Consider the following 17,244-nt stretch of genomic DNA (forward strand, 5'->3'; position numbering starts at 1 on the left):
TACATCCCATGGTCCTGGAATTACCTTGGCTCCAGCAACATTCTCCTCAGTTTGATTAGGCCTCATTTCAGCTGTCCCGTGGGGTCCTGACTGCCATTCGACCTGCTTGGAGAAGGTAGCAAGCCAGCAATGTCTTTAGACTCCCATTGTACCAACTGCCTGACTAACTGAAGTGTTAAGGTTGTGTGATTGATTTGATTAGGTACCATCATTTGTTAATCAGAACAGCAGTGAGTCACTCAGGACAACTAACTGTAGTGTAAATCTCCAAAGGGATTGTTTTGCACTAATTTACCTTAGAAGCACAATATATATTGCAAGGGAAGAGCTCAGTAACCCACAATCCAGTGGGAGCACTGAGAGGAGAGGATCACCTTGCTGGTGGCTGAAAGGAATGAGTACGTTTTTGCTTGGGAAATTTTCTTTTTTAAAAGTATTGGGGCGAAGTTAACTATTGGGGAATATTTAGTGTGTTTGTGCTTTTAATAGTCAGTAAGGCAGTGAATAAACAGGTTAGACTGTATTTTTAAATAGTCAATCAGTAAGGCAGCTAATAAGCAGAAGTTAGTGTTTGTATATTACAAAAGAAAAAAAAAAGGTAGCCAGAAGCTAGAAATAAGCTAGGAGCAGTGTATACCTAAGTAAAAAGGTTGAAAAGTTCAGTTCAGTTACTCACCTTGGAAAGGTGTTAAGGTAGTGTGATTTGGTTTGATTAGGTACCAACATTTGTTAATCAAGAGAGCAGTGAGTCACTCTGGCTGACTAACAGAAGTTAGACTGTCCTGGAATCCCTCATAGTGGCTAGGAGTCACTGTCGCTACCCTTTATCTTTGCGGCCCTGAGTGCTGCCACTACCACAGAGCCGCTGCTGCTCCCTTGCACCTCTGAGGCTTCTGACACCTCCAGCTCTTCATGCCCCAGGTGCTGGCGACACTGCCACTGTCTTTCTTTGCAGCTGGGGAATGCTGCCGACATCCTCCTCCTGCACCCAACATCCTAGGCACGCACATACGCCTCTCTTCAGAATTTAAAAGGCCCATGGCAGGAAAAGCCTGGGGCCCCGTGCTGATGACATCATCGCACTCGACCTATTTAATGCTGGTCCCTGCCCTCAGCCCTTACCTTGGCAGTAGATGAACTCTCTCCGGAGTAGTGGATTGCCAGTTCTTGAGTTCCTCGCCTTCTCCTTCCTTCCCTTTGGACTGATCTGGACTTTAACCCTACACTTCTCGTCACCTGCCTTGACCTTTGCCTGGACTGGACCTCGAGCTTCACTGCCTGCCCCTGACATTGGCCTATTTCACCACTTCGCTCTCTTCTTCAAACCCCTGGCTGTTCCTCATCCGACCCTTCAGCGTGCTGCCTGCAACGTTCCAACTTCCTGGACATCCACCTCCTCAGACTCTCCACCTAAGACCGGCCAGCCCCAGCACCTGAGGGCTCAACCTAAGGGGAATGTGGGTTGGTATTGGTGAAGCTCCAGCAGGGACTCTGCTTCCATCAGCCTCGCCTACTGATAGTGGGGACCTGTGAGGTTCCTCCCTACAGGTAGAGGCAACTCCCCCTCAGTCCAAGGATTTTCCAGGACAACTAGAGGAGAAGGGGAAGAAAGACTCCAACTTCATGGAGGTTTGCAAAAGCTTTCCAAAGCCCTGCACAGGTCCATAAAAAATTTGATTTCTGGGCAGTGGGAATCTCTAGAAGCTAGTTTCAAAGAGGGAATGGCCATGAATAAACTTTATCCTCTGAATGCACAGAAGGGGGAGAAACTGAAAGATCCAAAGTGGGTTACACTAATTTGTGTGGTTACTAGGAAGACCACAATTCCTGTAGAGGGCAGGGATGGATCTCCATTTTTGGCACTTATAGGCACCGGGGGATGAAGGGTGTCTCTTTCCATCCCCTCTCCTGAGTTGTGGAGGTAGGGAGGTCTACTCCTAGCTGCTTACCTAAAGTGGCGCTCTCCCGATCTCATGGAAGCAGTGGCAATGGCAACCTAGAAGAAATTCAGCATGGGGCTTGCAGCCTGTGGCCTCACGCTCATGGCCTTGCCTCTTCCTCCCACACGGGCTTCCTGTTACTATGGAATCCTGTGCAAGAAACAGGGCTTTCAATGTGCAACCACAAGCTGCAGGCCTTGTGCTGAATTTCTTCTAGGTTATTATTGCTGCTACTGCTGCAGATTCAGAACAGCACCACTTTAGGTAAGCAGCTGGGAGGCAGGCAGGCCCCGAATGAAGCACAACAGCAGCAATGCTCCAGTGTATATCAAAATGAGGCAACTGCCTCCAGCACCAATGTTGCCTATTCCTAAATTCAGGTCTGGAAGAGGGTGGTGCGCCTCTCAAAGATGCTCAGAATAGATGGATTGAATCTGATTTTGAGCATGCATTTGAAGGTTCGGATCTGACTCTACAAATGGTTGTATAGTGACATTGTGGTTAGGGCTGGATTACATCAGTCTTGGTGTTTACAGGAAACTTCCTGAGAAGGTTCTGTCTTTGAGGCAAGCTCATATGGCAGATGCCTCATATGATCTGTTTTGAGTCCTGGCTAGTAGCATTGAAGCATTTGTTGAGGTTGCATAACTGGTCAGCGGCTTCTATATTCAAGGCTCAGGTGGTCAAGTTTCCTTTTAAGGAGAATCTTCTGTTTTGTGAGGTCTTATAAAAGTTTGTGAAGGCCATAGAGTCTAAGGCATCCAAGTTGCTGGAAGTTAAGCCCAAAAGGGCTTTAAGATGCATTACCTCCAGGAGTTTTTATTGGCATCCAAAGCATGGAATGTCAGGGAGATAGTCAGGTAGCCAGTGATCTATACCTTACAGTAGGTTTCAATCCTTTTGGAACAATAAAATAGGAGGTAAAGACATTGCTTGGGCAGTGCCGTGGGTACTTTGAATTCACAATGAACGTTTGGGGACCCAGACAGTTTCAGGAAATAGGTAGGTAGTTGTCAGCCTTTTACTGGAGATGGTTCCAGATTATGTCAGATTAGTGGGTTCTAGGGGTGGTCAATAATGGCTATGCCCTGGAGCTGTCCTATCCTATTTCAGACGCGTTTATGGTGTCCCTTTTTCATCCTACTTGAAAAGTGGAGGTAGTGTAGGTAACTCTTGATCATCTCCTGCTGTTAGGGGTGGTGGCTCCAGTGCCACTGTTTCAATGAGGCCAGAGAAAGAACTCGATGTACTTTGTAGCTCTAAAGAAGGGGAAGGTACCTTTCATCTCATATCGGATCTGAAGAAGATCAACAAAAATTGGAACATCTCGTTTCAAAATGGAAACCTTAGGGTCTGTTACGGTGGTGGTGAGACAAAGGGAATTCCTAATGTCATTAGATCTGAAGAGTACTATATATATATATATATATATATATATATATATATATATAAAAAAAAACCCTCTTAAAGGGAGAAAAAAAATCAAAATCAAAATATATACTTATTTCTCAGTGAAAACTATGGACTTATGTAGTACTTTTGCTGTGTTAGTTCAGCAACCATCATAATGCACTAGGTTCCTGGATTATGTGCCAGGTGACCCATAAGAGCAAAAATGCTTCTATGTGCAAAGGTTTTAATCATCAGTTGCTTTGAAATATTATTGTCTTGTTGTCAAGCTACACATTTTCTTAGCTTGAACGTTAGCATGGTACTTAACTTGTGGGTGAAGTCAGAGTAAAATACTCTGTTGCGATAGTTGCCAAGTGCCGCGTTGAACTGTAGTCAAAAGGTCCCTTTCAGGTACGCGCTCGTATTCCCCGGCCGGGGCTATTAAATGGTCGTCCTGAAAACGGGTTCCTTTCAGGTATTCTTTGCCGCTTGCTGTCGAAATGCCCGACACTGCAGGGTTTCGGAATTTCTTCCTTCTTCAGGGGTGCAGCAAGCTTATGAATGCGGTAGATTCTGTAAATATACAAATAGGTGTCTGAAATCAGCGCTGAATTTGAAAAATCTTCTTGTCACTTCTGTCTCTGACGCTATCGTAATCCCTGCAGAGAGAGAATTAGTCCTTGCCTGGGAATCTAAATTTGGTTTTGAGATTTCTAATCTGTCAACCTTTTGAGCCAATCTTACTCTTAATGTGGTGTTTTTAGTGGCAATCTGTTCAGCCAGATGTGTTTCGGTGCTTCAAGCTGTCTTGTAGAGAGCCTTTTCTGAGTTTTTCAGAGGTGGTGGTATATGAACACATAGTGCCATTGTTAACTTCCCAAGATATTGTCATTCTTATTTATTTCTGCTTTTTATATACCATTGTTCGAATAGAAGATCACAACGGTTTACATAAATTGCATTTGATTACATTGTAAAATATTGTATTAACAGGTTCTTATTTAGAGTAATGATATCTATTGTAATACTATTTATTAATGTTGCAACTGTCGGTCTGCGACGGCTTTGCTCCGCCTACCTCACTCTTCTTGTGGCTTCTCCCGCTCACTTCGGACTACTGGCTGCTGCGGTGTCTGTTTGCGGACCTCTCAGGCGTCCCCGGACCGGCTTTGGTGCTGCTTCCCGCCATGCTCCTCCAAGGTACCATAGGGTGCGCACGCCGCCCTCATCTTTATTTTCTTGTTGGCGCGAACCTCAGGGGCGTCCCCCTGAGATGATGTCACGCTGCCCGGATATTTAAGCCTACAACCTTTGCTAGCTAATCGAGTTAGCAACCCCCGGAACACTACGGATGGGATTCGCTCTCTGTACCGAAGCTACTCTGCCACTCCAGCATTATCTGGAACTCTTATTGCTAACGGGGTACCTGTTCATCGGGGGCCTCTTATGCTTCTTTCAGGTGCTATCAGGAAACAGGTACTCGCTCCTCGAGGGCCCATGTTCCCTGAGTCGCTGCCTGCTTCTACAACACTTTCTACTTGGAAGACTTCACTAATAGTTTCCATCTGTGAGTACAAATACCATCTATTCCACAGTACTGCTTCCCTGGAACCAGGTACTCGCTCCTCGAGGGCCTTCCCTCTGTTCCAGTGCCAGATCTCTCGTCTAGTGGAATCGCTGTGTGAGTACAATACAACTGAGTCTCTCTGCTCTAAGGGATCAGGTACTCGCTCCTCGAGGGCCTGCTATCCCTGTCTCTGAGCTTCTCCTATTCTACCTGGGACTCTGTATGTTTCTCACTGTGTACTCATAACTCTGTCTCTTTCCACTACAGCTCAGCCAAGCAGAGGATTCGCTGTTCCAGCATCCTGTGGGATATTCGCCCAGCTGGGCTCAACATCTACTACTCATTACTGCCACCTCTGGTGATTTCCAAAACTGTTTAAATAAAGATTCAAATCTGTGTTTGTGTGTCCAGAGTCTAGCCCGACACTGTGGTCCCTCACAGGACTGCCCCCCCCCCGTGAGCGTGGTCAGTTGCCACAGTGTCCAAGGATCCACCCAAACATCAATAACCATAACAATTAATCAAAACATTCAAAGTTAACAATCTAATATTGATTATTTCTGTTTAGTTTGGAATAGATTTTATTCAAATATTTGATGTGCTGAGAGGTAATATTTCTGGAGTAATGTTCATTGAGTGGCTTACAAGATATCTCTTTACATTAGTTCATAGGCTTTTATGAAGAGCCAGGTTTTAAGTTCTTGTTTGAATTTCTTTTTTCCCATTAACAGTCTTATTGATCCGGATAGATCGTTCCATAGTTTGGGTCCTGCTATTGTGAACATTCATTCTTTTATTTGGGTTAGATGAGTGTTCAGATTTGAAAGAATTGTAAGAAGATTTTTGTTTTGAGATCTGAGATCTCTTTGCGGGCTGTAGCTTTTTATTGTTATACCTGAAGGAGGTAGATCATAGTTGTTTATGATATTAAAGATGAGGGATAATACTTTGTAATGGATTCTGAACTTTTATTGGAAGCCAGTGAAGGTCGATTAAAGAAGGGATAATGTTGTCAAATTTTCTAGTTCCTATAAGGAGTCTTGCTGAAGCATTTTAGAGAAGTTGTAGTGGTTTAATTGTGCTTGCGGGAAAGCCCAACATAAGTGAGTTACAATAGTCCATGTTTGAAAATATTGTTTGTAGGATTGTGCGGAAATCTTGGAAGGTAAGTAAAGGTTTTAGATAGTATAAGATTCTGAGTTTAGAATACCCAGATTTCATTATTTTGCTTTTATTTTTTCTTGTTGAAATTTTCATCTATCTGTATTCCAAGGTCACGGACTTCATTTGAAGTTGTAATGTTGACTGTTCCAAGGTTGAGAGTGGGTTGTTTGAGATTTTTGTTGTCTCTTCTTAACCATATTATTTTAAGTGTTTTTTTACAAGAGAAAGTTATTGTTGAAGAGAGCTCATATATGTTGTTAAGGTTGCTGTAGTTCTTTCAAAGTTTTTATCAAATGGAATGTAAAATTGAATATCATCAGCATATATGAAAAAGTTCATGTTCAGATTTTCTAAGAGAGTGCATATTGGAAGGAGGTAGATGTTGAATAGGGTTGCCGAGAGTGCTGAGCCTTGTGGAACTCCCGTGTCTATTTCAAATATGTCTATTCGGTGGTTTAATTTTATTTGAAAAGTTCTATTCTTAAGGAAGGTGGAAAACCATTTGTGAACTTTTCCGGCAATTCCAATTTCTTTTAGTTGTTGGCAGATTAGATGATGCTCCACGCTGTCAAATACTGCTTTTAAGTATAGTAGAACCAGTAAATATGATTCATTATGATCGAATCCTTTTAGTATGTTTGTTAGGGATATAAGCAGAGTTTCTGTTGAACGTTTTTTTCTAAATCCAGATTGGTTTGGGAATAGAATATTGTCATCCAGGTGATTTTCTAATTTAGAATGAACTGCTTTTTCTAATATTTTTGAGATGAAAGGTAAGTTTGGTCTGTAGTTGTCCCAGTCATCTAATTTTCCAGTTTTATTTTTTAATATTGGTTTCATAATAGCTTATTTTGCCATCTTAGGAACTATTCCTTGTGATAGTGATTGGTTTAATATTGTTGTGATTACAGTGTTTTGTGGGAATTATGAGCTTTGCTCCTGATGGCCAGCAGGCCATGTCAGGGGTTAAACTCTAACTTCCCTTCTCTCTGACTTTTGCACTGAATGCAGCAAGACTAGCACATCTTAAATCTCTAGCTTATAATTAACCCTCAGCTGCAGGCAAAAGACAGACACATATATGGTATAGGCTTCAGCAGCCAATGAAATGATCTGTACGCACCCCCTGAGCCAATGGTCTAATGACACGTCTGTATGCTATGGCTAGGATGTATAGCACATCTGTATGCTAGGATGATGGTACATCTGTATGCTATGGATGTATGTACAATAAAAAGGGACCCACGGGAGTGTTCAGCCCTTTTTGCCCTTTTTGCCATGAATCCTGCCTGATGCGTCTTCATTGCCGCAATAGTGTTTACTTTTTTAAGGGTATTAGCTGGGATGGGAACTAGTGGGTGGGATGCAAGCTTCATTTTATTGATCGATTCACTTCAAGTTTTGATACTGTGTTGAAAGAAGTCCATTTTGGTTTGGTAGGGTGAGATTCTGAGTTATCTATTTGGTCATTGGAGAATTGTGACTTGAGGTATTTATTTTATGTAGGAGATAGGTTGCACAATCAATACAAGAGATTTTTGTGAAGTCATAATTGTTTGAAGCGGAGGATATTGGATCTTTGATAAGGTTTCATAGAGTAGTTTAGAGTTGTAGATTACTCCTTGAATTTGATTAGCATAGTATTGTTTTTTTGCTTTATTTATTAGTTCTCTGTATTTAGATAGTTGTAATTTGTATTTTGCAAGGTTTTCTGTTGATCGTTTTTTTCTCCATTGCTTCTCATATTTTCTTAGGATTTGTTTGGTATGTCATAAGTCCTCGTTGTACCATGGTTCTTTTGTTTTGAATAATTTTCTTTTTAGTAGAGACTTTTTTCATGTTCGGAACATAGATCAAATATTTCATTGATGGGTTTTTGCCAGAGATCAAAAGGTGATGGAGTATTGTTTATATCTGAGTCCAAAAATCTTTGATATGTTGTTCTAAAATTTCAGGTTCTACTTTTTTTCTGTATTTGATAGTTTGGTTATATTTGGTTTTTATTTTTTGTGAGGTTTAGAGTGTAATATTAACTTCAATTAGTTGATGGTCTGACCATGGAACAACTTTTTGGGATAGATTGATTTTTCAGTTATTTTGATTGGCAAAAATAAGGTCAAGGATATGGTCTATGGCCTGCTTTGTGTGTTGGTTTAGTTACAAATTAGGTCCTTCCCATTGCTTTCATTGTGTCTATGAATATTTTACGTGAGTTGGATTTAGGTGTGTTATCTATATGTAAGTTAAAGTCTCCTGCAATTAAGGTGGTTTCAGGGTTAGGGAATGATTTTGTGAAGATTTCAATTAAAGGTGAACAATCTTTTAGCAGTGATCCTGGGGGGCTGAATATTAGACCAATATTTATTTTTTGTGATTTAAGTATTGCCACTTCATGTGGTGGCTTTATCTCAGTTTTGTATGGTTTGAGTTTGAGTTCTTTTTTGTAAATCATTAAGAGGCCTCCTCCTTTTCTTTTAGGTCTTGGAAAATGGAACATTTCATGGTTCGGACATTCAATTTGGTTTAGAAGAACATTGTCAAAGTCTTTTAGCCAAGTTTCAGTTATGTAGAACAGTGCTTCTCAACCGGTGTGTTGAGACACACCAGTGTGTCGCCAAACACCGGCAGGTGTGTCGCGTCTCCCGGTGTCTCACTGCCCCATTGTACTTTTCTTTCTCCCTTTTTCCAACCCTCACGGGCGAATTGGAAGCCTCCTTTCTTCCTACCCCCACTGCCCAATGGGAAGCTTCCTTCATTCTGCCTGCCCCCGTGCAGGCCAATTGGAAGCCTCCTTCCTTTTACCTGCCAGTGGAAGTAGGAAGAAGGGAGGAAGCTTTTGATTGGCTAGTGAGGCAGGCATCGCATAGCCCGGGGATGGGGTGGGAGGAATGGCAGTGTTGAACCCTGACTAAGGCCGCCATGGGAGCTCATCCCTGTGGCGGCGAAGAGGAAAATCCGACCAAGAAAGGCGGCCATGGGAGCCCATCTCCGTGGCAGCGAAGAGGAAACCCGATCCTGACTGAGGCCACCACAGGACCCCATCTCCATTGCGGTGAAGGAAGAAGTTTTTGGTGAGAGTTTGTGTGTGAGAGTGTGAATGAGTGCCTGGGTGAGAGCTGGTGTGTTGTGGGTGTGAATGGATGCCTGGATGACAGCTGGTGTGTCGTGGGTGTGAATGGATGCCTGGGTGACAGCTGGTGTGCATGGGTGCGAGAGCATTTTTGTGTGATTTTGAGAGAGACTGGTCAGGAAAGTGACTGGTGTGAAAGAGACCAAGACTGGTCGTGGAGTCTAATTGGGGGGGGGGGGGGGGGGGGGGGTGGTGTGTGTGTGAGTGACTGGTTGTGGGCGCTAAGGAAGAGGACTGTGAGGACAGAGCTTCAGCAGCCCTTGCTGCTTCTGGTGAGTGCTATTGGCCTGAAAGGGAAAGGAGTAGGAGAGTTGCTGGAGAGGGTAAGTAAAGGTGGCTTTTAAAATGTATTTTTCTTGATTGACTGCCATTTTAATTATTGGGTATTATGCAATGTCCGCTGTTTTGAAATATTTTATTGATATTTGGACATGTTTTAATAATTTTTATGAGTTTTTAATTGTTGGATATTATTCTGTTCATCAGCTGTCTTGTAACATTTTTAGTATAGCTTTACAGTTATTTCTGTGTGGGGCTCTATAGCAGCTTCGCTTATTCTGTTTTCCCAATAGGAAATGTATAAGTGTTTAGGGCCTGGTTTAATAGTTGTATTTCTTAGATAGGGTTGTTACTGTTTGAGTGTGTTCCATAATACAGGTGTAACTTTGTGTGGGTTAGTTTGTGTGCATTATTGCAAATCCTGAGAGTCTGTTAGGTGCTAAATTTCTCTTTCCATTTCTCTACGTTCGCACTGCATGCAGAGTGGCTTTTTTGGTTTTCCATTCCAGTTTGTTTCCATATTTATAATTTGTGGTTTTTCTGTACCTGGTGAAGGTCAGTTCTGGGTGTGACCGAGGTGAGGTATTTTACTAGTATGAAGGCATTTGTATTGATCTTATTTGTTATGTTTTCTCAATAGAACGTGCATTAGAGTTAAATTACTGTCTTTTCATAAGGAAGGCTATTGTGCCTGGTAGTAAAGGGAATTGTTTTTACTTTTACTGAGATGTCAACAGAACCAGAATATCTTTTTTGTATGGCGAAATGTACAGGGTAATGCCCTCGATCTGCTTTGCATTCATTGCTGGGGGTTGAGGGGATTTCTGTGGATGCAGAGTGCATGTTTACATTTAGCCCATGTTCAGTGTGTCAGGCATGTGAGAACCATCTGTCAGGTGTGTCCCGGCCAAAAAAAGGTTGAGAAACACTGATGTAGAATATGGATTTATAAGTGGTATTTCTTTTATTTATTTATTTATTTGTTTATTTATTTATTTACTTATTATTTTTATATACCGACATTCTTACATTAAAATGCAAATCATACTTTTGGTAGGGATTGTACATTTAGTAGTAGGAATGTTAGTATAAGGATTGGAAAGTTTTCAGTGAGATTGTTACACTTTGGATTAATAAAATTATTGTAATGCTGCTGATGTTTTTTTGTTTTTTCTTCAGGTATCTAATTTCTTTTGTGGTTTGTTTGTTTTTTTTCAATGGATGAAGATGTCTCCATTTTTGAGGTTTTTTATTTTATTGAGTTTAAGGTAGTTGAATTTATTTCGATTTTTTTGAGGATTTGTTCAGACTTCAGGCTGCACTTCAGGGTTGCACCAGCTGGCGCAAGCTCCTCCGGTGCTTCGCTGCTGTTTAAATTGGTGGTGCTGCTGGTGGGTGGGCTTCGGGAGGTGGGCGGGTTGAGGGAGGGAAGGATCTTTCCCATAATGCCGGCCCTCTCATTCTTCTCCTCTTGGATGTTTAATGCGGGGCCGGGGGGGGGGGGGAGGGGTGCTTCCTCACCCAAGACACAGATCTCTGAGCTGTTGATTGTGGCAGCTGTGCAGGCCTCCCTACCTGCTTTTCCAGCACTTTGCTACTGTTTAAATTGTTTGGTGCTGCTGTTGGGTGGGCTTCGGGAATTGGGCGGGTTGAGGGAGGGAGGAATCTTCCCCTTAGTGCTGGCCCTCTCGTTCTTCTCCTTCCAGAGGTTTCATCTAATCAGGTGGTGTCTGCCTTTCTTCAGGAGGGACTCATGCAGGGAAGAGATATGTACCTACACCATCTGGATGTGAGAAGGATTTTACTGCTTTACTTGAAGGTGACTTGATTATCTTTGTTCTCTTCAGTAGTCTCAGAAAGGGTGAGGTAGCATTGAAAGCATCAATAGCTTTGTGGATTAAAGAAGTCATAGGTGCAGCCTACATGGACTGTGGCCTTCCTTTTTCCAAGAGGTTGAGGGCCCACTGTACCAGGGCATAGTTACTGTCTTAAGCAATGCTGGTTTTGGTTGCCACTGTAAGGCAGTAACTTGGTTTTCGTTGCATTCCTTTTCAAAACATTATCTCCTTGATATCCAAGCTGTGGAAGGGAGAGAGTTTAGCTTAGGGATTTTGAAAGTGGGGTTGGTAGTATCCCACCAAGTTGAGGGATAGCTGGGAACATCCATGCATCTGAACTCGTCTGGCTGGATGAAGAGAGGAGAAATTAATTCTTACCTGATAGTCTCCTTTCCTAGAGTCCAAAACCCTCCCTTTCTGCTAAGGATGTTTTCTGCTGTTTTGCTATTTGTGGCTTTTGATAAAATAAGATGGGTGTTCTCAACAAAATTAGCTGGGCCACTCGAGTTAGAAAACATTGGTTTTTCTTTTGAATGTTCTGAGGGTTCTGATCTTGTCTGTTTGTTCAAATTTGTTTCCTGGAAGCCCTTTGGTTGTATGGCTAGAGATTTTGTATCTTACTGTAACTTGTTAAAATACAGAGAATACTGGCAGGTTGAGTGCAGCATGGAATCCTATAAAGGGTGATGCAGCAAACCTGTTCTCTGCCTCCATCTGCCATTTTGGAGTATAATCCAGGCATCTGGACTGGAGTGGCCCAACTAATTTTGTTGAGAACACCCAGCTTATTTTATCAGAAGCCACAAATAGCAAAACAGCAGAAAACATCCTTTTCAGAAAGGGAGGGTTTTGGACTCAAGGAAAGGAAATTATCAGTTAAGAATTAATTTCTCCATAAAACAAATGAAAAGTAGCATAAAATCTATCTAAACACAATCATGGAAACATATGGAAACATAGAAATGACGGCAGAAGAAGACCAAACAGCTCATCCAGTCTGCCCAGCAAGCTTTCACAGTTATTTTTCTCATGCTTATCTGTTACTTTGACCGCTGAGGTCAGGACCCTTATTGGTAACATTTTTGGTTAATTTCCTTCCACCCCTGCCATTGATGTAGAGAGCAGTGCTGGAGCTGCATAAAAGTGAAGTATCAAGCATAATTGGTATGGGGTAGTAACCGCCGCAACAAGCAAGCTACTCCCACGCTTATTTACCCAGACTATGCAATTCAGTCCTTGTTGGTAGTTGTCTGAATGTACATACTCTTATCTTCATTCCCCCTGCTGCTGAAGCAGTGAGCTAGGCTATATATGTATTCAAAGTGAAGTATGAGGCTTAATTGGTTTGGGGTAGAAACCGCTGCAACAAGCAAGCTACTCCCACATTTATTTGTGAATACAAATCCTTTGTCCCACATTTCCACTTGCCATTGAAGCATAGAGCAATGTTGGAGTCGCATTAACCGTGTGTGTTTATTTGATAAGGTTATTAATCACAGGTAGTAGCAGTCATTCCCACAAGCCACCCTCATGCCTCTTCTCTTCATTCACATCCTCAAGACTTTATGGATCCACAGTGTTTATCCCACGCCCCTTTGAAATCTTTCACAGCTTTAGTCTTCACCACTTCCTCTGGAAGGGCGTTCCAGGCATCCACCACCCTCTCCGTGAAGAAATACTTGACATTGGTTCTGAGTCTTCCTCCCTGGAGTTTTAAATCGTGACCCCTGGTTCTGCTGATTTTTTTGCAATGGAAAAGGTTTGTCATTGACTTTGGATTATTAAAACCTTTCAAGTATCTGAAGGTCTGTATCATATCACCCTTGCTCCTCCTTTCCTCCAGATTCTTCAATTTCTCCTCATAAGGCATTCGATGAAGACCATACACCTTTTTGGTCACCCAATCAAAGTATTAAGTCAATACGTATGATAATCAAAGATGATATAAATCATTTATGTTCTCAAGACCAAGCAGCAACCATTACCTGAATATAATCTGTTTTGAAGTGCCTGAAAGGTGAAATATAAATAAATAAAACAAAAATAAACTAAAAGGTAGATTTTAAAAGGGCTGCGTGGAGATCATGTGAGGGAGGAGGATGTAAGTCTTTCTCTCGGTGCCAGGCCTACTGCATCGGACCCCATCTACACCATTAATGGCGATAAAGTAAGGCTAAATTAGTACTAAGTCATGGCTAAATCGTCTGGGATTCGATTGGGCTGGGAATGTCTGCTCGTTTAGTGAAAAAGGATAAGGAAAGGGGAAAGGAGCATCACAAACCCGCGGAAGCCCCAGTCATGGCTGCCACGAGCCCGCCGAACAGCCCCCAAGTTGCAGCAATCGCAGATATAAAGTACACGGTCCTGGAGGCCTTGGGTCCAGATCTTAAAAACATTTCTACTAAAATTAATGAAATATCAGCGAATTTGGGCAAGTTTGAAGCACGGTTTGAGGAGATCAAAAGTCGCGTGTCAGACGCACAAGATGGCCTCCGGGTTGTGCAAACCGATATCGGGGTTTTACAAGTGGCAGTGGAAAAACAAGCTGCCAGGATCGAGGACCTAGAAAACCGATCCCGCAGGTCTAACCTGCGGTTCGTGGGATTACCAGAAGCCTTAGACAACAGAAAATTATCCGCGATATTGGAAGCCTGGCTGGAGAAAAGTTGGACCTGTCTCGAGCGCATGGCAAGCTGTGCATAGAACGAGCGCACCGATTGGGACCCCAAGTGCAAAATGCAGCTAAGCTGCGAGTTGTAGTAGCAAAAGTTTTTAACTATGCCCATAAGCAGGAAATACTGCAAGCCGTGCAACTCAAAAAGGAGCTCTCATATGAAAATGCACGAGTCCTTGTTTTTCAGGACTTCTCGGCCCCTGTGGCGGCACAGCAGAGAGCAATGGCCCTGGTCTGTACCCAGTTAATAGCCCAAGGTGTGTGGGCTACGTTGCTATATCCGGCCCGACTGAGGTTGCTACAACTAATGGCGTGTCATGGTATAATACCATTGAGGAAGCGCGGATGCTACTGAAAAAAGCAAACAACTCAATTGCCGGACATGTGGAGGCTTGACACCTAGTGCTTGCAATGGAAATGGGTTTTTTTTTCCTCTTGTTGAGCAGTTGATCTCAGGATAAGTGGCAGAGATTAAATCATCTTGGGCAGTCGATGTACTTTTTGTTCCCTACTATCAAGGGCTGCCATCGCCTTTGGGGTGTTATAATTGTTTATATTGTCCCATTTGGATCATTTTGAACTTTACAAAATGGCTCCACAGCCAGATTTCCATTTTCTGTTTTTTATTGTCTGCTTGCAAATCTGTTTACAGTATTAATCTGGAACTTGAACTTTTAGTTTGTCGGCTTTATCCTCACATTTCTATAACTGGAGCACTGCCATATGTGTCATGTTTGACCCTTGGGTACTTAGGATACTCGTGACCTGGGTTAAACGCTGTTTTCTCTTCCTTTTTTTCTTTTTTCACGTTCCGGTTCATGTAACTATGATGCACATGTCCACTGCACTGACCAACTCAGTTGCTGGTTAAAATTTGTTTTACCTGATTACCTGCGAGTCGGGGTGTTTCTCTTGCTTGGCTCCCATGTCTTTGGGGCTTTCATTAAAGGGAACATCTGCACCCCATGCTTGAGCCACAAAAAGCTGCCTGAACCAGTGAAGCATGGTTCTCTGACCCTTACACTCTGGGGCACCTGGAGTTTATTGAGCCAGAGACCCACCAGTTGAAGATTATTTTTCTGCTTTGCCGGCAGGACCGGTTGCTGACTTGTGCATTCAGTCTGACTACCTGAGGTTTAAAGGGGACAGTTTTTCTGGGGAGACTCTAGACCCTGGAAGGACTGGGGCACCAGTATCTGGTAACCATGATCTGGGTTGCATTTTTTTTTCTTCCTGTTTTGAATAATTAGTCCAGCCAATCTAGCATTTAGCATTAAGGTGCAAATATATATTTGACTCACCTGGACCATGGTTGCCTTCTGTGGATTTTGATTGCCTATATGGGGGTTACTGGTCTTATAATTGTTTATATAGCCCATGTTGGGTGTTTTTTTGTTAAACTTTTTCCAAACCTTTAAGTACTTATTACTCTGCTTGCTTTGGCAAGGGCACCTATGTATCTTCTCATCACAACATTTCTGTACATTAGATTCCATTGAATGGCCGTGGTAAGGTGCAGATGGGGTCCCAATGGGGGGGGGGGAGGGTTAGCCAGCATGGTAGTGATCTTGATTTCTGTTATGGGAAGTGGAAAAGAGAGAAGGGGGGGAGGGAGGGGAAATAGGATTCTTGGGGTTTAGGTCTTACAATTGTCCATAATCTGTGGTATTGTATCTTCTTTCTCACTCTGGTGTGTCAACATTTAGGAATCGACTGTCAGGCAGTAGGTGGTCTCTGCTGGGAGGACCCTCGCTGTGGTTCACAAATGACATGGCTTTTAGCGAAAGACTTCACTACATGTTGCCTCTAGTAAAGTCACTAGTTTAATTACTTGGAATGTATGTGGGATTAACTCGCCCATTAAAAGATCTAAGATTGTGTCCCTACTGAAAAGGAGGAAAGCCAATCTAGCATTTTTGCAAGAAACTTACCTTAGTAATGCGGAGCACGAGAAATTGCGCCGGGGGGGGGGTTCATTATGCTTCTGCCACCACCAAGTCGGCAGTTGTGGCTATTCTGGTTAATAAAAAGTTACCCCTCCAAATACATAACGAAATTAAGGACCCCTTAATTGATAGCAGATCTATATCAAACTCTGGTGATTTTATGTAATCTTTACGCCCCCAATAATCAGTCCCAGCTTTTTTTGGCAGATATATCAGTTCTTGTTGCCACACTTAGATGACCTTATCATTGTGGGGGTGATTTTAATACCTTTCGGGATCCCCATTTAGATAAATCTCCTCCTGCCAGGCAGCCTTCTGGATATGGCAAAGGACCCGCCTTTCTGGAACGCTCCCTGCAATTGATGGATGTGTGGCTTGTGTTGCACCATGGTGAAAAAGATTTCACCCATATATCTAGAGCACATGGTACCCTTTCAAAGTTAGACTATTTCCTGATTAGCGTGAGTGGCCTATCCAAGGTTCGCACAGCAGCTATTGATGGAATTATTATATCTGACCATGCTCCGGTCCGCTTAGACTTAGTATGAGATTCCTCTAGCCCCACTTCCCCTCATGGGTGGTTTCCATTCTATTTAGCCAATGATGTTAAATTTCAGAAGTATTTACAGGCTAAATGGGCGGACTATTCGGAACTTAATGCACAGCATATAAATTCCCTGGTACTATTTTGGTATGCAGCAAAGGCAGTGCTGCGGAGGAACATAATTTCATACATGGCCCATAGAAAAAAGGCAATGGATCATAGAATTTTTATTCTGACAGCCCAATTAAATAGGGCACGGACTCGCTTGAATAGAAATAATATGAGTGAGGCTCGTGCAGTTTTTGACAATCCAGGGGGAACTGAATACGTTGTTGCATCAGAGGGCCCAAAAAAGTGCTTTATATTATCAGTACAAACTTTATCAGCATATAAATAAATCTGGTAGAATGCTGGCCAACTTGGTGCGCTCTGCCCGGGGTTCTCGTCACATACCTCATCACATATCTCGTCACATGTGTTTCTAATACTCCTCTACTAGTGCTTTGATTCTTAGCCTCTGAACTCTGTGTAATAAGAAAGTCTCTCAATTTCCCCTCTTTCAAGCGCTCTGACTCTTAATTTCTGTGGTGCTCTTTCTGGGGTGAAAAAAACAAAAAAAAAATCCCAAAAAAACAAACCTGCTGGATTTCTTTCACTATTCCTTCTAATCATTGCTCTGTGCTCCATTAATATCTGGGCTCTCTGTGCAGTAGAACTGCTCTGTTTATACCTTTCTCTAGGTCTGTTATTATATAATATTTGTAATTGGT

General features: G+C 42.5%; 1 protein-coding gene across 6 annotated transcripts in view; it reads left to right on the forward strand.

Annotated features, from left to right (window-relative positions):
* The window catches only part of SLC7A3 (solute carrier family 7 member 3), a 221,230-nt gene that overhangs the window by 155,030 nt on the left and 48,956 nt on the right, over positions 1–17,244 (forward strand). For 4 of the 6 annotated variants that reach the window (XM_029607239.1, XM_029607241.1, XM_029607240.1 and 1 more), the window contains one exon: positions 11,217–11,291. The exons of 1 other annotated variant lie outside the window; for it this stretch is intronic. In XM_029607239.1, coding sequence (XP_029463099.1) covers positions 11,217–11,291 — 75 coding nt within the window. Of the gene's footprint in view, positions 1–11,178; positions 11,292–17,244 lie in introns of all 6 variants that reach the window. One more of the 6 variants, XM_029607244.1, reaches the window with a different exon arrangement.

This window comes from Rhinatrema bivittatum, chromosome 6 (assembly GCF_901001135.1).
Source record: "Rhinatrema bivittatum chromosome 6, aRhiBiv1.1, whole genome shotgun sequence".
Classification (NCBI taxonomy): domain Eukaryota; kingdom Metazoa; phylum Chordata; class Amphibia; order Gymnophiona; family Rhinatrematidae; genus Rhinatrema; species Rhinatrema bivittatum.